This window comes from Nilaparvata lugens, chromosome 10, assembly GCF_014356525.2.
Source record: "Nilaparvata lugens isolate BPH chromosome 10, ASM1435652v1, whole genome shotgun sequence".
Taxonomy (NCBI): Eukaryota; Metazoa; Arthropoda; class Insecta; order Hemiptera; family Delphacidae; genus Nilaparvata; species Nilaparvata lugens.
The window spans coordinates 31,624,349-31,646,762 of NC_052513.1; the positions used below are offsets into that span (position 1 = coordinate 31,624,349).

The 22,414-nt window shown below is 35.3% G+C and overlaps 1 protein-coding gene across 2 annotated transcripts in view; it reads left to right on the forward strand.

The window, feature by feature from the left end:
- LOC111052010 (putative calmodulin-3) overlaps positions 1-22,414 on the forward strand; it is a 37,288-nt gene that overhangs the window by 1,533 nt on the left and 13,341 nt on the right. Inside the window, exon 1 of one of the 2 annotated variants that reach the window (XM_039437224.1) lies at positions 4,238-4,280. The exons of the other annotated variant lie outside the window; for it this stretch is intronic. Within the exon in view, the coding sequence (XP_039293158.1) occupies positions 4,253-4,280 (28 nt within the window). The 5' untranslated portion in view covers positions 4,238-4,252. Of the gene's footprint in view, positions 1-4,237; positions 4,281-22,414 lie in introns of those variants that run through there. 2 annotated transcript variants of the gene reach the window in all.

Sequence of the window (22,414 nt, forward strand, 5' to 3'; positions counted from 1 at the left end):
ACTGAGCTGTTATCTCAATACTACTGATTTTCTTCAAACAAAAAACCTTTCATTGATGAATAATGTGATATTGATAATAGTTTCAAGCGTCATTATTATCAGGTTTATTGAATGAGCAGGTTGTTTCAAGTTCAATTTTCTTCTTTTTAAATGTTGATAGCTTCCGTTGAAACCTTAAAGTCCTGTTCCAATTTGTTTAAACTTTTGACCCAGCTGACTGGACTTGATAAGGAGGAGCATCCTGAAAGCCATCTAATCTCAACTCCTGTTGGTTGAAGGTACTCCCAAATTCAAATCTGTTCTTCACACTAACTTCTTCTTCTTCTCCCACATTCTTCTCCTCCTCGAACGTTTTATTCTCTCATCTTATCGCGTTTCTTCTTTTCCAAACTTCTGGAGCGATCTCTCTTATCAAATTTTCTTTCTTTTCATTCTTAAACGTGAGCATCCTACATCTGGTTACTCTTCCCCATCTTCTGTCACACCTATTCTATCTTTCTCCCTTTAATTCTCTTTCTCCTCACACATCATCATCTTCTACTTATACTTTAACTCTCTCCCAATTTCTCTCCAATCCTATATTTTCATAAACTTTTTCAACATCGTCCTCTTATTCCCCACCTCTTCTCTTCCTGTTTCCTCACGTTATTCCTCTCTGCTCTCCCTCTTCTCTTTCTACTCTTGTTTCTTTCCTATTCCTCCTCTCCATCTTCGTCTGATTGTCATCTGCTGTCATTTTCCCCCTCACTTTTCATCCTCTCTATCCAAATTTTACTCACCCAAGCACTATTTCTCCTTCTTATACACTTTCTCATTCTCATTTGAGGTTCAAGTGTAAGAGAGGACCGACCACGCCCTAACTCCGCCCTCCCAGGTTTCAAATAAAGGCAACAAATCAATCATTATTTCATTCCATTTACTTCACCTCCTTGTCTTTCTCCTTTTTCTCTTTCCTATTCAACGGTGTCTCTCTTCATTTTTCTCCTTTATTTTTCTCTTCATCCATCTTTGTATTTCTATTTATTACTCTCCATGCACCTCTCCATTTCCTCTCTCTCCCTTCCATCTCCTTCTTTAACACCTCTTCCTACTTTTATGTTCCTTCTCTTTCTTCATCTCAATATTACCTTCTGCTCCACAACCACCTCTTTACTACCTCTTTCTCCTTTTCTGCCACCTCTTCTCCCTACTTTGTTCTTTCCGCTTCTTCTTCACATATTATTCATCAATCTCCATGCACCTTCTGCTACACAACCACTTCATATTTTTTCCATCACCTTCTCTACGATCTTTTCCTCCTACTTTGTTCATCTTCATATAATTTCATGATTATCTATTACTCTTCATGCATCTCCTGCTTCACAATTACTTCGTCCATCTCCTCCTCTTCCCCCTCCAATTTTTCCTCTCCTTCTTCATCTCCTCTCTCCTATTGATTCTCACCTCCTTATATCACTTTTTGTATCTCTTCTCTTTTCAAATCCTCATCTCCTCTCTCCTTCATGTTAACCACCTCCTCCCATCACTTTTTGTATCCATCCTCTTTCTCCTTCTTCCTCCCCTCTCTCCACCATGATAACCACCTCCTCCTCCCATCACTTTTTTGTCTCTCCTTCTCCTCTGTCCACAGCTATTACCAATAATAGAACAGCTCCAAGTTACTTATTTTCTCCCAGGTCAGTGTGTTGGTTGGTGGTGGGGTTCATTGACCTGGCATCACCTGGTTTCGTGCATTCAGGACCCAGCAACACTCCTAAACTTCTGAAACAGCTGACAGCCACAACCCGGAACCACCAACTCAACGCACCAAACACAAAAGCCAGGACATTCTTCCAATTGATACCAATCACAGATTAACTCAGTTGGGAATTGACCATGTTGCTCTAGAAATTGCAATTTTGGTAGCCTCTAATCGCCCTCTAGAAAATAAATTGAAAGGAGTTCAAAAATCAAATTTATAGAAATTTGGAGCTTGGAAGTGATTGACCCTACAGACAGAGGTGAATCTAGTCGACCATATCAGAAGAGAGGATTGCCAAAAGGCCCATATCGGTTCAAACCAGGAACAACTGATACAATTATCTTCAAACAGTATCTTTACTATATGGTTTGAACGTAGATGGATTTGCTGTATCTGTATCTTTCAGCGAACGCACATACACATCAGTGTCTGAATCTTTGATGATTCCAAAAGTTGAATATTAATATTTTGATAGTATCATTGTGAATCAGTTTAGTATTATGCTTAGATTCTACCAATGGATAGTATTGAAAAAAATTAATCTTTCTAATGGAATGAAGCTTGATTCGACTTGACTTGACTGTTCGTCGAAATCCGGTATGGAGCTCATTATGATAAATGCGATCTTCTAGTAATCCCAGATAAGCATTAGAGGTAGATGGTGTGTATGGGCTCAACTGACAGTTATCAACAGTACCAGAGCTCCTAAAATACTCAATCTTTCTGGAGGTGTAAAAGCATTAGCTTCATTCTTAGCTCACCCTCATCATCATCCTCTTATTACTGACGCACCAGCCTAGGCCTTTAGTGGAAATCATCCTCCGTGAGACATAAAATGGAGATCGTGTGAGCATTTCCTCAGGAGAGAACAATTTTCAGTAATCGGTTCTGCACATCTCAGTTTACATTCCATATAGGTATGAGTCAGGGAGAGGAAATTGAAATATCGAGAAATATTTAAAATAAAAATACATGTTTTTTCATAATTATATGATATACGCATACATTGATGTGTACCAATAATGAACTATATAAGTCACAATATTGCATTACGATAACATCAATTCAAGCTCATCAATTACACTAGAGTGATGCATATATTATAAATAAAATAATTGGAATGAAGTGCAATATATGCTGGATGGATGAGGAGGAGGAAGATGACGAGTAGAAGGTGAGAGGGAAAAGTGAAAAAATTTGAAAGAGTGCACTGATGAATCAAGAGAAGGTGAAATTAGAGAAAATATGATCAAGTGGAAGCATGATCGATGGAATAAATGAAAAATGAGGGAAGATGTATTCAAGATAAGGATTAGATGTAAGAAATATTGAAGATTTATTTTTATAAAATGATAAATTTAAACTCAAATGACATGTCAATACAGTAGTATCATTGAACAATTAACAAGAAACAGTATTAATAGATTCCTGTTTCAATGTGAATGACTCATTTGTCAAATAGTTTAAATAACAATGAAGGTTGATAGCACATTCAACTTTTTTTGAAGAGAAGAAGAACAGTTCTTCGTCCTCCATCTGTTACTCCAATCCTGAGTTACTCAGGATTTCTCCATGTGTGATGACTGTGACAAAAAAGTACCAAATTTATACATATCCAAAAATAGCATCAGCTACCAGTGCAAAAAACCACCGTTAAACAAAAAAGCATGCGAAAATCAGCTGTTCCAGCTCCACTCACCTGATCAATAAATCTGAACAGGTTCGCGCGGAGGAACGGGTTGACTGTCCGATGCCCGATAAGGCGTGGTAGGTGAAAGTAATTGGTGTGTGAATGCGTATATGAGTTAGTGAGTTGTATAAAATTTGCTGTGTGTGAACGCGTACATAAGCGACTATGGTAACAAAAAACAGTCGTGTGTGAACGCCTATATAAGATCGTAGGTTGAACAAAAACAGTCGTGTTTGATCGCCTTTATAAGTACGTAGGTTGAATGAAAGCAATCTTGTGTGAACGCCTACAATCAAGTTGTGTCGAATAAAATCATATGTGTGTGAACACAGGCACTTATGTGAACGTGTGAATGAAAAAATACTTGTGTGTGAACGCGTATATAAGTTCGTGTGTTGTTTAAAAAATAATGTCCGTGCGTGTGTTGGAGATCAGTTGCCGAATGTAGAGACTCGTAAAATAGAGCGACCCACTGTTCGAGAGGTCATTGAACTCTGTCAGCTGACCGTATCAGCTACATATACATGTAGTAACGAGTAACATATATACTAAAGACAACATATATACTAACTGTACAAGATCATGAGAAAATATGTATATAATCTTCTTCTACGGCTGAGACACACTTGAAGTCTATATCTCTTCTCTTCTCTTGGTTGTTATAGTATACAGATTTGTAGCGTATATATATGTTCTACCTTATATGGACCTCATGTATAATCTGTGATTCCCGGCCATGTTCATGAATAATTTTGCGATACCACTTTCACACTCTATGACCAGATTTTTCGTCTTTCTTTTCACGAATTCTTCCCTCTCTCATGAAGGAGGAGAGGAGAAGAAGAACTAGTGAGGCATAAATTGTAGAGATTTTTATATCATAGAATAATAAATTATTGTTGTAATTAATTGGAAGAAATTATACTGAGCTGGATATAGTGATGAGAAAAGTATTTTTAGAAACAGCATTAAATTACAGCATTTAATTTGAATTTTCGCTTAATAATAATTATTTTTAGAAGTATTGTCTTGATTTGCTAAACAGTGATTAAATGAGATTTGATGAATAGAAGACTGAGGAGTATCGAAGAAAGCACAGGTTTACTTGAAATCTGCAACAATGGTCAAGTGAATTATTGTGTATCCTGAAATGTATAGAAAGTAGAATTAGTAGAACAGTAATTATTCTACCCGCAAAACTAAGTTCTAGTTTTGGTAAGGAATACAATAGTTTGAAGTGGGTGATGAATTTTTCAATTTCAAATCTTCTATGATTATAGAGTGTTTCATCTATTCATCGTTTTATGTTGAAAGCAATTTAGTTATTAAAAAAAGATAGTATACATTACATTTGAATGTAAAATACCGTATGATAATAACACATTTGAAAATTTGAAAACAAAAGGTACAGTGAGATTCAATTTTTAAAATTCATTGGAAATTATAAGAAGGCACTGTTGTCACTTTTTCCGTCAATGAAATATATTTTTTACGTTTCAATAATGCTTTTTCAAAATTGAGATTCAATATCTTGGTAGTTCATTATATTTCTACATAGTCCATTGACAACTTGATAACGGTGCGGAGCTGAAGAGGTTAGAGGTTAGAGGTTAGGTCTACTGCCTAATAACAGAAAAGTTTGCTATCCTTTAAAATATTATTGAAAATATCCTTAATAGTTTACTCAAAATACATCTCCATATATTTAAGAATTCAATAGTGGAAATACCCTATTACAAAATGAAATTTTGTTATGTATTTTCATGAATTTAAAATTGTTATATGGTGTTCGGATTGTATCTCTTATATTTTTCGCGCAGAATCAGTTTGAATCAGGTGGGTTGCAAATGTTGATGTTGCTGATAAATTTCTTCCGTTCAATCCTTAATATTTCACATAGTCCTAGTATGTTATGTACCGGTACGCCTCCTACCGTGTAGTATAGTTCCCACTCAGATCCCAAACTGACTTCCAAATTTCTTGATCAATCTAGGGCATTATCAATTTTGAAACCAACATTCTCCTCTCCAATGAGTGAGAGAGGAGGTGAGACACAGAATACGTTTAGTATTCACCGGAGTGGAACATCTGGTAGGCTTCTGATTCCATATCCGATCACCTAACCTGGCCTGACCTTTATTGAAAGAAATCCTGTTATGGAGATTACATTAAATATTGACTTTTCTTATAGGACAGCGCTCAGGTGCTCTCTGCTCCCTTTCAGACATGTGATTGTAAACTGTGTTTGTAGAGAGATTGTAAACTGAGATTGAAGTTTACTTGAAGAATCTTCGATGTTTTATGCTAAAATGAGATTCAGATCAGAGGCGACCTTCGGTCTGTAATTTGTAGGGATTTATCATTTATTCAAAGGTGGCATTTGAGAGATGACAAGGTTGTAAGCCTTGAAGATCTTGTTAGTTCAATGACCAGTGGACAGGCAAGCCTGTGTGTGTATCCCACTCGCGTCTTCAACTCCGCAGCAGCTTCTATAATATCTAGGTGTAGTGACCCTATTTTGCTCGAAAACTATATCGACTAGAAACAATCGGCTAGAACTATATTTATAAACAGTGATTTTTACGTTTCACTTGTATTAAGATTCAAGTCAGCATTTGCTCAATATTCTCTAATTCAACTAAATCCAAATACAGTATATCCATTCATTTGCTCAAAACCTCGCTAATCTCGATTATGAATGAACAACCTCAAGGAATTCAATTTTGAATTTTGAAGTACTTACTGCGATTGGATAGATCATCTACTCAACTGAATCTGAAAGATAGATTACTTCCATGAATATTCGACAATCTTATTCTATTGCAAGGGCATTGAGATAGTAATTCGAGTCTAAAACTCGACTCATGGTGTCTGGAAGTAACCTCTCTTCGAAAGTAAAATGATTTCATAAGGAATGACTTCGAATTTTATCCAAAGTATTATAAAATGGATAAATAAAGATAGAATGACCAAATTTGTTAATCTTGTTCTTTTCGGAACTCACTTAGAAAAGTTTCATGATGTTTATGATTCTGTCACATCTTAGCCCGATTTCAACAGTAGCTCTATCAGAATGAGCAAGAAGATGTAGGTCTAAATGAGAAATCTACGTGGAATCTCTGCGATGCCAACTCGGGTAAAAAGCAATTATAAAGCCTTCTATATTAATATTACCATTATTATAATATAAATAATAATTATTATTTATAATATCATGAAAAAGGATAATTTTGTTATTATTTCTGATAAAATAAATTAACATTTCCTTAATTTTTATGTATGTATTTTAGTTAAGTGCAGTAGCATATACTTATTTATTGTTTTTAAAGATTTTTTGTATTTTTGGCAAATAAAATTCATTCATTCTGTATGAAGGGATAATAGTGTCTTCCACTAGTGGCCTCCAGTAATCAAAACACATGGGCAATTGATGGAATTTCATTAGCTTTCACTAATGGCTTGATCTAGTAGATGCCACTGTGTACAGGGGGCTGAAAATTGAGATGAGAGACCAAGATAAAACTTTGCCTATTCGTCAGCAACCTCCAACAGTTCCACCCTGAGATTTGAAGCTGGTCTGATTTTGTAATCACCGAAATAAGTCTACCGTCCGAAGTCCGCAGCCCGAATCGGTCAAATGAAGCAATGTGGTCGCCACGAGTCTAGTGAGACTCACTTCACACTGTCAGCATTCCTCATAAATGCCATCAATGCCGTCATGTTTCGTTCTGAGGTCGGTTCACGATTGGTCTGCTGCTTCCATGATGCCTCTTACTGACACGTCAGCTCGCTCGCCCTCAAGTAGGTATGATTATTTCAATAATAGTAATAATGACGCAGGTATGTTTCTAGCAAATAAGCTCCACTCTTTCAAAAAACTTTTCAAGGCTGCTCACCTTAACGTACAATCCCTCAGTTGCCACATTGATGAACTCAGAGCAATCTTCCGTTTTCAGGACTTCAATATAATCGGAATTTCCGAATCATTTTTGAAGCCTAGTATTTCATCAAATTTTGTTGCATTGCCTGGATACAATCTTTTCCGGAATGATAGATTAAATAAAGCTTGTGGGGGTGTAGCAATTTATGTGAAAGATGGTATCAAAACAAAAGTTTTAATCACATCTAAACAAGAGTATTGTTCCAGACCAGAGTTTATGCTACTTGAATTATCCTTATCTAGTAATGATAAATTACTCGTTGGTATCTGTTATCGCCCACCAAAAATAGGTCATTTCACAGATTTCGAAAATGCCTTGCTTTCTCTTATGCCTTGTTATAACCGTATACTAGTTATGGGGGATATGAACACCGACTTGAACATGACGAATCGTAACTTTGACTACTTTCAACTGACTACAATTTTCCAATGCCTAAACATGACTATTTTACCCCTCGATCCAACTCATCATACTAATGAATCAGACACACTCATTGACCTTCTCATTGTTAGTGATCCCATGAGGTTGTTCAAGCAGGCCAAATCTCAGTCCCAGCTATTTCTAGACATGATTTGATCTACTGTGTACTTTCCCATAAGATACCCAAGCCAGAACAGAAAATTATCACTTATAGAGACTTCAAAAACTTTGATGAAGCCGCCTTCCTGACTGATGTGGCTCAGACTCCATGGCATCAAATTGAAGCATTACCTCAGTTGATGACATGGTCAAGACTTTCGAAAATTGGACTTTGACTTTGTATGACAAACATGCACCTTATGTGACAAGGAGGATTAATAGAAAACGACGAGTACCGTGGATGACTGAAGACATACTTAAGATGATGGGACGTAGAGACAAAGCACATAGAAAATTTAAAAAGACATTTGACTTGGACAGTTTGATAGAGTACAGGAGCCTTAGAAATAGGGTTAAACAGGAATTACGGAACTCAAAGATTAGGTACTTGAATTCGTTTATGACAAACAATAGACAAGACTCTAAATCACTTTGGCAGGGAATAAAAGAATTCGGGCTTGGCAAACAGAAATCGAATCCACAAATTGACTTACCATTGAATAATATAAATGACCATTTCGTTTCACACTCTAACCAACGCGACGAAGTTGTCATTGCTAATCATATAGATGATCTTGAAGAGCAGGTTACAAACTTAGATTTACCAATCACTGATCAATTCATTTCCATCCAATCTCAGCAGAAGACACTTTCAGAGCAATTCAACGTATTCATAGTAATGCTACGGGTGTAGACAAAATTCCTATTAAATTTATCAAGAAGATGTTATTTGCTGTTTTACCAACCATTACATACATTTTCAACAAGTCACTTGAAGAAGGCATTTTCCCTGAAAACTGGAAGTTTGCTCTGGTTCGCCCTCTAAATAAAGTTCCATCACCCAATAAAGTTGAGGATTTTAGACCAATCAGTATTTTACCTGCATTGTCCAAAGTGCTAGAAAGACTCATTCATGCTCAAGTTGTAAAATTTCTAGACAACAATAGTAAGCTTCATAACTTTCAATCGGCTTTAGAAAATTCCATTCAACTGAGACAGCTCTGCTTCGTGTCACTGATGATATAAGGTTAGCTATGGACCAAAGAAAATGCACCATCCTCACCCTATTTGATTTTTCTAAAGCATTCGATACTGTTGATCATACAGTCCTTCTGAATAAGTTGGCTATTCTTGGTTTCAGTCGCAACTCGTTAGTTTGGTTTAAATCCTATCTATTAGGTAGGAAACAATGTGTATCTGTCGGTGACAAAAAGTCAACTTGGAAAAACGTTATGCATGGAGTACCACAAGGTTCAATTTTAGGCCCTCTCCTCTTCACTTTGTATGCTAATGACCTTTCTTCCATTATCAAATTCTCCAGTTTCCATACTTATGCAGACGACCTTCAAATCTATTAAAGGCTGTCCCATAACAAAAATTAATGAAACAGTTGGAATAATGAATCAGGATATCAATTCGATAGTGGAATGGACAAAGAAAAATGGCCTTAAGCTTAATCCCATCAAAACACAACCCATTATAATTGGATATTCTCGTCTTATAAACAATATTGACCTTGAATCGATTCACAAAATTAGTGTAGACGGTAATGACATTCCTTACTGTAGCTCAGTTAAAAATTTAGGCATTATTATGAATAATACTCTTGACTGGTCAGAACAAGTGAACAAAACTTGTAAAAAGGTATTCTCAGCCATGCATGCATTGAAGAAAATGCACGATATCCTCCCTAGAAACATTAAATTATTATTGGTTCAATCTCTCATCTTCCCACATTTAATGTATTGTAATTCTGTTCTTAACGATATGCAAGTCACTCTGAATGATAAACTACAGCGTTGCCAAAATTATTGTCTACGTTTCGTCTACTCTCTCCAACGCCATGATCATATCACCCCAGCCCACATTGCTAGTTCAACATTGAAGCTTCCCGATCAGAGGCTTTTTCGAATAGTCAAGCTTGTTAGAGATATCTTGAAATACGGTAATCCGAACTATTTTAAAGATGATTTCAAATTTGTCTCTGAAGGTAGGAGGATAGATGCTTCACATACTAGAACCGGAGAAAGTACTTTAAGGATACCCAATCATCGAACTACTATTTTCACAAAATCCTTCTTAGTCAGTGCCTGTCGTGCATGGAATGCACTTCCTGTTTCTATCAGGTCCATCGAGAGCCGAGCGAGCTTCATCCTGACTTTAAAAAAACATCTTTTGGAAGAAATGACTGAAACTGTCCGGCCCTAGAACGATCACATGACAACCATCCCCCCCCATCCCACAAATACAAACCTTTAAACCTGTTATAGAACGAATTGTATATATATATATTATATAAGCTCATGTTATTTCAGTTATCCACTGCATACTGCTGTATATTACTGAAAGTTGATTACCCTGATCTACTTTCAGCCTACTTCATTTTATTAATCAATTATTTGATCTTATCTACCTATATAATTATTTTACTTTATAAATTTTCTGTTTTTTTTCTCTTAAATATTCATATTGATTAAAACTTTTACAATATTTCCATTAATAAATAAATCTATAGTTTAAATAATGAAATTAACGTTCTGGTAGAGAGTTAGTGGGGAGGATATTTTTAATATTCTTTCCGAAGAATGGACATTGATATGTCCAAAGCTCCGCCAATTTATGTAGATGCATAACAATATAATTATTATCTATAGTTATTATATTACAAATTGCGTTTTCATATCATATACAGTTCAATAATTATTTTCTTAGTCTATATCATGTAAATTCATCTATAATTTTGCTGTATTGTAAGCTATTGTATATAAGTGTATAAGACAGTATATATTGTAATCTACATAAATAAAGTACTCAATCAATCAATCAATCAATCAATCAATGCTTCCCATTCAACTAATGCTGACAGTTTGAGGGGAATCTCACCATATCGTCGATACATGTATATTATATGAATGGGAGGAGATAGAATATCTATATATATTGAATATATAGATACATAGATATAGGATTCTGGAATATATTATATCAGAAGTCTGTATAGTGTATAGACAGCCATTGAGACACAAATACACACACGCACTAACCTGAGGTTCATCGACCTCTCTCACGCAGAAGAACACTTTCACTGGGGTAAGCGACCGATCAGACAAGGAGGAGCAGAATGAAAAGGGGAAGGAGGACAGGATGGCAGGAAAACAAGAGAGGAAGAGATTTGTTGAGAGGAAATGGGGAAGAAGGTGGACGAGTAGGAGAAGAAGGGAGGAAGGAAGGAGAAGGAGGAGAAGAATAGTTATGAATACGAGGAAAAAAGAAAGGAAGATTGTACTGAGGAGCAGGAACGAAAGAAGACGGAGGAGATCATCTAAGACGAGAGGGAAAAGTTAGGAGAAGAACGTGGCAGTGGAAGATAACAGGGGAAGGGATTTGGAAGGAGGAGAAGGATTAGTAGAAGGAGGATGAGTGGGAGAAGGATGAGAAGGAGGAGTTGGAGGAAGAGAAAGAAGATGAGGAGGACGAGGTGAAGGAGAACGAAGAGAGGAGAGAAGAAAGGAAGGAAGAAAGGATAAGGATATCTTGTCCAGTGTAGAAGGAAAGAGAAGAAAGTAGAAATATATCACAGAATCAGAAAAAGGAGATGATAGGAAATGAATGAGAAGAAGAAGAAGAAGAAGAAGAAGAAGAGAAGAAGAAGAAGAAGAAGAAGAAGAAGAAGAAGAAGAAGAAGAAGAAGAATGAGGTGAATAGGACTTTGGGAAAATCAGGAGGAGGACTGGAAAATAGGAAGGAAAGAAATGGGAGGAAATGGGAGAAAATGGTTCAGGGATAGGCAGATGATGAATAGAGGAAACTACGATGAGAGAGGAGAAGGATGAGAAGTGGAAAAGTGATATTTGAATATTAAGAAATGGAAAATTGATGTAGGAAGATGTTGACGACTCTGATGGAAATTGATTGATTGATTAGCTGCCTTTATTTGAAAAAAAACCTGGGAGGGCGAAGTTAGGGCGCAGCCGGCCCTCTCTTACACTTAACCCTCCAATACAATTCTAAGTAAAACTAAAACACTGTACAACAAAGATTAAGACTAAGAAAACAAACTAATCTAAAGAAACTAAACTAATGGAGAGGAAGAATAAAGAAAGAAGAGAATGAAGATTTTCTAAGAATGATGTAGAAGAAAAATAAGAATATGAAGAGAAAAAATTACTACTAATAATAATCCTCTAATACCTGGTGTAACTAGAATTAACCATTTCAATTTTATCATCTCTTACAGAAAGTACAGTAGGCCTATAGTAACTAATTTCCTCCAAGATAATAATCAAAAATTCATATTCTATAATATTAAAATCAATCATAGAAGTTGAAACAAACGACAATGAAAGTAATGAATACTATTTATACATTATTGTCTGTGACAGAAGTCAATGCTCTGAGTAATAGACGTGATTACAGGGTATCATGTGAGACCTGTCAATATTATTCAGGTACCCACAACTGTTACTACTTAAAATGCTCTGGAGACAAGTATTCAAGTATTCAAGTCATGTTGGTTGAAAAGCGGGTTAGTAGTGTTGGAGAAGGTCATTGAACCCTGGTTTGAAACTGGTCAAGTCCATTTTAAAGCTCTCTACTCCCCTCCTCTCTTAAAAAAAACTCGACTAGTCCCCTCACCATAAATTTAAAGCCGCTTGGAAGATGGATAATTGGGGGAACCATTAAATGCAGGGCTCTATAATTTTCGTTTCTAATGGGTGGGTATCAGTTTTTATAATTTCGTTAGTCAACTCTTCAATTCATTGATAGATTATTGATCTGCTTTAATGAACTGAATGAACTAAGATCTACTGACATTTATTATCTTCTCATCTACTAAATAACAAACCATTTTCAGAATTCAACTAACCCTGGCTGTTTCCAAGACGTGGAAATTGCTGCTCTCTCATTGGTTGGCTTGTTATTGGTTGGATTTTCCACTCACATTTCATTTGCTGTTGTCATGTCGAGAAATTTACTATTCTCATTTGGGTAACATGTGGTTGATCAAATTCACTTATACTCAACTTCTAATGGCTGTTGCTATGATAAAGCAATTAAAGAAACTACAGTACTTCTCTCTCATTGGTCGCCTTGTGATTGGTTCAACTCTTTCTTACTACACTCAACTATGTTTAATGTTTGCTATAATAAATATGAACATAATCTTTTTGGACTATTTGCGATATAATTAAGAAATAGAAGAAGATTTGGGCAATAGCCTTTTTTCATTTTCCGATTATTTCATTTGTTTGCTTCATTCAATAAATGAATTAAATACGGTAGTTAAATTATCTATTCGACAAGCATTATGCGAGGTCGATTCATAGCCCTACATTTGAACATATTGAATTATCAACAAAAATTTGGAAGAGAAACAACTTTGCCTTTCAAACAGGTTCTACGTAATCTTTTAATTATTTCTCATCCAATTTGCTCTGTTGATAAAACTGCAAATTTTAAAAATTACTTTAGTTTTAGCTGTAGCGACTCATAGAGGAAATATTGGATCTCTAATCTCAAAATGTTATCTGATTGATCGAATATTAGAGAATATTTTTCACTTTCTTCAACTAAAAACTCAATTTCAATAATCCCTTGCAAGTGAAAATCATTGAATATAAGCATGTTTTTATTTTGAATAATTCAACAGAAATACATTCAGAAGATTTTCTCTTTTCATGAATTGTTTGATTATATTAAATCGAAATTTATTTACATGTTTGTTTCAAATCAAATTTAACGTTTGGCTGATTTAATCATTAATGAAACAACAATAAATAAAGTTTAAAAAAGTGTACTTGGATTTTCAATTTCCAAATAATTACATCTATATAATAAGAGAGAGTAGGGTTGTATTTGTTCGTGTGTTCGTTTGTTCGTTTGTTCGCATCAAAACATGTCAACTTGTGGATTGCATACCGAAAAACAGGAATGATTTAGATCTCCCAAATTTTGCACATAGATTCTAAAAATATCAATCTTTTGTACCTGGAGGCCCAAATTTAATTTTCCTTCTAGATTTTTCAGAATGTTTAAATTTCATTAATGCTACATTCGATTTCATTAAAAAATCACAAAATCATATGGTCGAAATTAAAAAAGGAACATCTGTTTGTATATTGCTTCCTAACCGAAAAACATAGTTTTTGAAACTTAGTTTTCCTGATGCAAAGGCGTACACGTGGCATGGATTATTAATTTTTCAGCTAGAACAATTTTTGAGACAAATGCTAAATAAACGTCTACAGTTTCATCAATGCTGTATCGGCAATATGAAAACGCATGCAGTTAATATGTCTTTCAATGAAGGTGTTGTTATTTACATAAAGGAATTATATTCTTCCATTTTTATTCAATTAGAATTTCAAAATTATCCGAGCCCTGATAGAATGACTGACTCACTGTACATAGGCCTATTTTGAATTCTTCTAGATTTCATTACGTCAAGTTTCGAAAAAGACCCTTGCGAAGCACGGGTTACCTGCTAGTAATAAATAAATAATATTCTATGCGAAACCATACTATTATGAACTTTTCTATCTCTCTCCATGCAACAAATAATTAAGAACAAATTATTGAATCCAGTCCAATTTCAATCTGTTCCACTGGCTCCATCAGTTGAAATCGATGAAAGCATGTAATTAGGTGTTCAACAAAAGCTTCTTGAAGAGAGCTGACACAAATCCTACTTCGGAAACCAGTTCGGGGGCACATTAACACAATTCGGGGCACATCGGACTTTTGGGGGCATGAAGCGGTACTTCAGATTGAGCCTTGTTCAACATGTTATTAAGTACTTGAACAAGGACTCTGTACACGTGTATAGGATCTTTACACGTGTATGAGATGAGTACACGTGGAACTGTCTAGTATACTTGGTGAAGCCTACACGTGTGCAGGACACACATTTTCTTTAGACACAGGACTAATGATCTCATGATCGCAGTATTAATAGAAGATCAATAATTATTAGCACTGGAATACTTGGAATTTTCAGTATAAATAATTTCAGGATAGGTTGACATATTGCAAGTAATACTAGAGGTAGATGCTTCAAGATTCAGAAATGTTCATTCAAAGATAGAGGAGCGGAATTTTCTAAAAAAAAGAAAACGACAATTATTATTCACTTACCAATCAGAGAAGTCTTCTCTGATCAGCTCTCGCAGCATTTAATCATGATTAAAATTTAACTTTTGTGCAATCGGACTTCAGCCTCTTTCTCTTTCGGAACCGTTTGACGAATGGTTGTGATTGTCTTCATCTCGTCTTGTCTTCAAATTGTGATCATCTTGTTATTTATTATCTACTATGCAGATAAAAATCTAACTCCCTCCTAGAACACAATCTTGCTTTTCTGGGAGGACCTTAAATAACTGATTATTGTCAAATCAGAAACAATTTTGTGATTTGGTCATAGTTACTCGTAACAACCATATCTTGTAATGTATTGCAATAATATTATAGAATTTTATCGATTATAAAATTATTGGTCGAAAAAATTTGATTTGATTTGTCATATTTTACTTTCCTTGCCTTATTACCATAGGTAAGGAAACTATTGCTTTCCGAAAAAAATTAAGGTACCCCAATTTCTAAATTTCTATACGTTTTAAGGTCCCTGAGTCCAAAAAAGTGGTTTTTGGGTATTGGTCTGTATGTGTGTGTGTGTGTGTGTGTGTGTGTGTGTGTGTGGTGTGTGTGTGTGTGTGTGTGTGTGTGTGTGTGTGTGTGTATGAGTGTATATGCGTCTGCGTACACGATATCTCATCTCCCAATTAACGGAATGACTTGAAATTTGGAACTTAAGGTCCTTGATAAGCTCTATTAACTGCCACAAGTCCCATATCTGTAATAATTTCAGGAGCTCCACCTCATCTATGCAAAGTTTGATTTTAGATTCCCAATTATCTTGCTGCATATACAATTTATACAAAACATTTTGAGTGGAAAAGATTGAGCATGAAAATCTCTACAATTAATGATCAGTGACATTTTCACCTAAAATAGAAAATAAGCTCGAAATTAGAGAAAATGTGATTATCCAATTGCAAACTGTTGGCAACTGTTGATTCTATTAAATGATTCACTATCAAGAGATAGCAGACCTCGTAAGTCTCCAGCGTTATTGTCCTGTTACCCGCTGGCTCAGATCTTTGTTTATAAGTAGACTTGAGATGCGCGTGAACACTAGCGTCATGTAATCAATTTTCATAACGGCAAGGAAAGTTGTGTGAGTGCGCCACACCAGATCTTTATGTCTTGAAAATAATAGAATACCCGTTCAATACTCATTTTTAATCTCGTGATAATATTTTTCTGATTACAAGACTTTTGGGATCGAAATTTTTTGTAAAAACTGTGATTTAAGACTGTTCGGTACACTTGTATCACAAGTGAGATTTTCTCTTAAAAATTCAAAAAAATTTATCTTTCCAAACTAAAACATTTTATTCTCCATAAATCATGTAATAATTCCAGGAGCTCCGCCTCATCTATGCAAAGTTTGATTTTAGATTCCCAATTGTCTGGCTTCATATACAATTTAAACAAAACATTTCGAGTGGAAAAGATTGCGCATATTCCCCATATCGTTCATAAATAAAAAAGTAACATTCTTTGTAAATTCGATATTTTTTTATTTTGGCATAAATCGCGAAAAAACGCATATTAGATTAAAGACAATGATATATATATATATATATATATATATATATATCTATATATATATATATATATATATATATATATATATACTGCATGTATTAAAAAAACTCCAATGGAAAATTCGAACCCCGTTAATGATATGGAAAGAAAAAAAAGTTCAACACTTCAACAACCCATAACTCGCTTATTAGACCACTTAAAAATTTCTGTTGCCACTTTTTCCCACTCTTATAATGATCTTAACAATTGTATTGAAAAAGATTATCCAATTTAAATAAAGAAAAAAATGCTTTCATCACTCGAAGTTTATAATGAGAATAATGGAAACCTGCTCAATATTCCTTTTATTTTCGTTATAATAGTTGCCTGATCACAGTATTTTTTAAATTTGAAATTTATATAAACAAACTGAGAATAAACTGTTTCTGATTGATATAATCCAGATCTGAGAGAGGAAATTACAACATTGCGCAGCCTGAATGGCACCAGGCCAGTCTTTCCTTGGAAGTTCATTTACCTCGGACAGGCGGGCATTTCAACAAAACAGACCGATTGAGCAACAAAATTGAAAGGAGAATGTCACCAAACCAACTGAGAGGCGCTCGATCTGGTTTATTTGCGTGCAAATTTCATCGTCAAGTAGTTCAACTGTAGGTGGAAGGGATTCAACTGCGTCAGTGCTAGTTGTAAATGAATATTGAATCAATTTTATTAGTGTGACGCATTTGGATATTGGAGAATGGACTAAAGTACCAGTTTTCTCCTTTATTTTTCTGATCTTTATCTAAGTTTTCTTATTCTTCTTACTCTTATTTGTTTCTTGTCCTGCTCCTCCTCTTCCACCTCCCACCTCCTTTTCCTTTTCTTCTCCCAACCTCCTCCCCATCGTCTCTCTTCTCCTATTCTTCCCACAACTCCTTACTTTCCCTCTTCTCCTCTTACTTGTATTTCTCCTTCTCCTACCTCTACTCGTCCTCTTCCACCACCTCCTCCTCCTCCTCATTCTCCTCCTCCTCCTCATCCTCCTCCTCCTCCTCTTTATTCTCCTCTCCATCTTCTATCTGCTTCTACTTCTCCCTCCTTCTGTACCCCCTAGTTTCTAGTAACCGTTTTCTCCTTCCAGTCTTCATCTAACTACACTTACTTCCACTTCTCCCTTTTTTTGATCCTCCTCCTTTCTAGGCTTCTTCTTCTTCTCTTTCGTCTTCTCATTTTCCACCCTTTTTCCTCTGTTGTTGCACCTCCCTATTTTTCTTTCCACTTTTATGTTTCATCTCCTGTTATTATTGTAAAAATTCAGGAATTAGTTATTTGTGCAATTAGTGCGCAAAGTGACAGTTTGCTGCATCGAAAGAAACGTTTACGCCCGAGCCGTAGGCGAGGGCGGAATGGCTTCTTGAGTGCAGCAAACGAACTTTGCGCACATATTTCACATTAAATTTTTCCTACAGTTACCATTGAATATGAAAGTGGGTAATTATGGGTAAAATTCCCTGAAATCCATCAAATGTTTTTCTGTGTAACTTTATTATTAATAAAAACCTCAATTTATTTAAAATTGAATTATAATGATTAGTAATTCAATTGAAAATTCATGTAACTGCATGAAGGGGGTTTATGTTATGTAAGCATTGAAATGACTATAATCAAGGCACATAATAAATAGAACGTTGTTCTTCACTGCCATTATAACGTGGGCCTCACTATGAGTATTACCAACTTAATTTTGATTTTGCTGCACTGGTGCTCCATATAACCTACTAACTATTTTGCGTTGTCATGCTGCAAATCTGGAGTATGCAAAGTACTCACTTTGCGCACTAGTGCGGAAAAGTGATTCTTTGCAGCCTGCAATCAGTGCAGAAATGGTCACTTTTTAGGGTATCTGTAGGAAAAGAATATTTTTGGGCCAAAGAACAAGCCTGTTGTTCTTTCTTAGGCTCGGTTCATTTTCGAAGCTAGTATCGAGGCTAGTATCGAGGCTAGTATCGAGGCTAGTATCGAGGCTAGTATCGAGGCTAGTATCGAGGCTAGTATCGAGGCTAGTATCGAGGCTAGTATCGAGGCTAGTATCGAGGCTAGTATCGAGGCTAGTATCGAGGCTAGTATCGAGGCTAGTATCGAAGCTAGTATCGAGGCTAGTATTGAGGCTAGTATCGAGGCTAGTATCGAGGCTAGTATCGAGGCTAGTATCGAGGCTAGTATCGAGGCTAGTATCGAGGCTAGTATCGAGGCTAGTATCGAGTTGTAGACTACAAAGTACAAACATGGACCAATATTTTTTCATGATTTGGGTTGATTTATATGTGGAGTTTCGTAAGCAAGTGACATTTTCTTTACTTTATTAAACAATTTCTTATTAAATTACAAAATTCTATCTTATTGTCAATGATAATAATGAAACATAGAGCTTGATGTATGCATTTCAAGAATAAATTCAATTGTTTCTATTTTATCAAAGAATATAACTTTCTTGTATCAACCTACTTACCTTAATGTTAGCATTAATCGCTCCTCTGCCATGATAGGACTTATGTGATAATTATTCCACTCCTTTAGGAGATTATTGGAAACTCTCGTCAAAATGTAGTCGAAAGTTTCTATTTCCATTCTCATATAGTCAAAAAAATTTTTTGGATGCTGTCTTAAATTTTTATACAAATGATGATACTCCCCAAATACATTCCTCTCCACATTGATAGGATGTGCATAATATTCACGTTCTCTACAACCTAGTAAGTAATGCTTTACTGTATTCGATGCAAAAATAAAATCTTCATCAGAATCACTCATTATAGCATACACAAATTGTTTTTTCCAATACATGAACTCACGAATCAAGCTTTAAGCACGACTGTCGGCATGAACAGTCGATAGAAGCTGAGCGCTACTCCCTACTAGCATCGATTCTCTCATCGTTGCTAGAATCGTTTATCACAGCTCCGACATAAACGTACCCTTAAACATATCTATACTAGTAGAAATATAAAGAAAATAAAAATCTCAGTACCCTTTTTTTGAAATATTTTATACTAGTAGTTCTGTGAACAGTAGACCTCACGCAGTATTCTCATCCACAAGTACCTGATTGAAACTATAGACCTTATGGAAACACAGCAATAGACTGGTTACTCCACACATCTGTGTAATCACTTGTCAGCTGATTTATGAAGAATAATAATTCAATAGTCTGATTTTTTTCCTAATATTGGCGTATGAAGGAGGCTCCTTTTTCCTTTTATATTATCCTTGTAATGCAAAATTTCCAAAAACCTTGTATATACGTCGACGCGCAATTTAAAAAAGAACATACCTGTCAAATTTCATGAGAATCTATTACCGCGTTTTGCCGTAAATGCGCAACATAAAAACATTCAAACATTTGAACATTTAAACATTAAGAGAAATGCCAAACCGTCGACTTGAATCTTAGACCTCACTTCGCTCGGTCAATGATTTTTAATTGTATCCATAAGTAAATTAATAAGTGTTCTTCCTTCTTCTTCTCCTCCTTCTAGTTTCTTGGCTCCCTGTCCTCTTTCCTTAACCTCCCCCTCATTTCTCTATTTCTCCATCTTCTCCCCTCCCTCCACCCAATACATTTTCTTCCCTTGTTAGCCCTTCTCCTTCTACTTCTTCACCTCCTTTTACTCCATTTTTCTGTAGCTCCTTATTCATAATTGTCACCTTCTCGTGAACTGATAATGATTTCCAATGAGACTTCCCATATCAATTAAACCATCATCACTAATGTAGTTGATGAATTCATCATTCTCTACATTTTAATTGTAATTGTTTCAAAATAATAAATATAATGGAAAGGTGTTAACTAGCTAAATGAATTAAACACAATCTCACAGAGATGAAGAAGAAAATAGACTATCTTGAAGTTTGAAACCTTGCTATTCAAGAACGCTATAATTTGAGTCTATCATCAAATTATTACATCGTTTAATCTAGATTATTGTTTCTTTATTGATTCATACAATAAGTACTTCATCAAAATGTTCAAATTAACTGATTAATTGTTTTCAATTTCTAGAGCTTTCAGAGAAGTCTCAATGATCCAAAATGTCATTTAGGCCAAAATTCCACTCAGCCAGGAAATTCTCTGGCCCGACGATATTCTATTCATTGTTTATTTTTATAAAGAACAACGACCCGTAGAAATGCATAGGTTCAGTGCACCCTGCACCCTGCATCCAAGGATGAATAACCCGCTCAAGGACCTGTGCAGCTATGCTATGCATTTCACAACAATCAAGCCCACGGGTCGATGAACCTTTCTCTCAAGTCTCTCTAGCTCTTCCAGCTCCAGGCAGAATGAATTATTCATCGATAATAATTCATCCAATAATCAATCATGATATTAAAGGAAATATAACTGGGAACTCGAATTATTTGGAATTACAATATTTATCATGTATATCTTTCAATTCCTAAATTTTGAAAATCAGGGTTGGTTCAGAAATACACCACACGGGTCGATGAACCTTTCTCTTAAGTTTCTCTAGATCTTCCAGCTCCAGGCAGAATGAATTATTCATCAAAAATTCAACCATTCATCAATCGTGATATTAAAGGAAATATAACTGGGAACTTGAATTATCTGGAATTACAATATTTATCATGTATATCTTTCAATTCCTAGATTTTGAAAATCAGGGTTGGTTCAGAAATACACCACAGAGTGACCACGAAAAACATTTAGATTTTAGAAATGAAAAAAATATATTTATTTTCCAAGATACTGTATTTATTCAACTTGGGTAGAATAGTTGGGAGTATATGCCATTTACTTCACGTAGAGAAAATTATGTCAGGAAGGTGAAGTCCTTCTTCCCTGAGGTGATTTTCTATTCTGTCTAGGAAGCTCTTCCACACTCATTCCAGTGTATCCTCAGTGATCAACACCACCTCAGTACGTATCGCCGCTTCCAAGTCATCTAAAATACGAAGTTTGTGTCGATAAACTTGCTCTTTCAAATGTCTCCACAAATAAAAATCACTTTGGATGACTTGAAAGCGGCGACACGTACTGAGGTGGCGTGGATCACTGAGGATACACTGGAACGAGTGTGGAAGAGCTTCGCCTGAACAAAATAGAAACTTTCCTCAGGGAAGAAGGACGTCAACTTCCTGGCATAATTTTCTATACGAAAAGTGGATGGCATATACTCACAATTATTTACTCAAGTTCAATATTTATTCAGAATACGAAATTGCCTCAGGTAAGAAGGACGTCACCTTCCTGACATAAATTCTCTACGTAAAGTAAATGATATATACGGTACTCACAACTATTTTACCCAAGTTGAGTAATAATAGTATCTTGAAAAATTAATATAGTTTTTTTTTTCATTTCTAGAATGTAAATGTATTTCGTGGTCACTCTGTAGATGAGAATCATAATAAAATCATTGAGTACTCCAATTGCCTGTTTGAAAGTTCATACATCATCCATCAATAATATTGCAATTTCCTTGCAAAACAACACTTTTTAAATGTAGACTATCAATAAATATAAGTAAAATCGTCAAAGCTTATTCTTATTATGTTCCTGTAATTAGCCGCTTTTAAATTCGGGGCCACACCTGTCATTCAGCGTTCTGATCCTTCTCATATACACACACACACACACACACATATATATATATATATTTTGTGTGATGAATCTTTCAAATAGATCTCATGAAAAGAGAGAAAAATTGTGATTACCTTTTAAAATGAAAGAATTTGCTAAAGGAATAGTTAGCGACCGAGCGATAAAGCTTACATATCAATAACTGTATATTT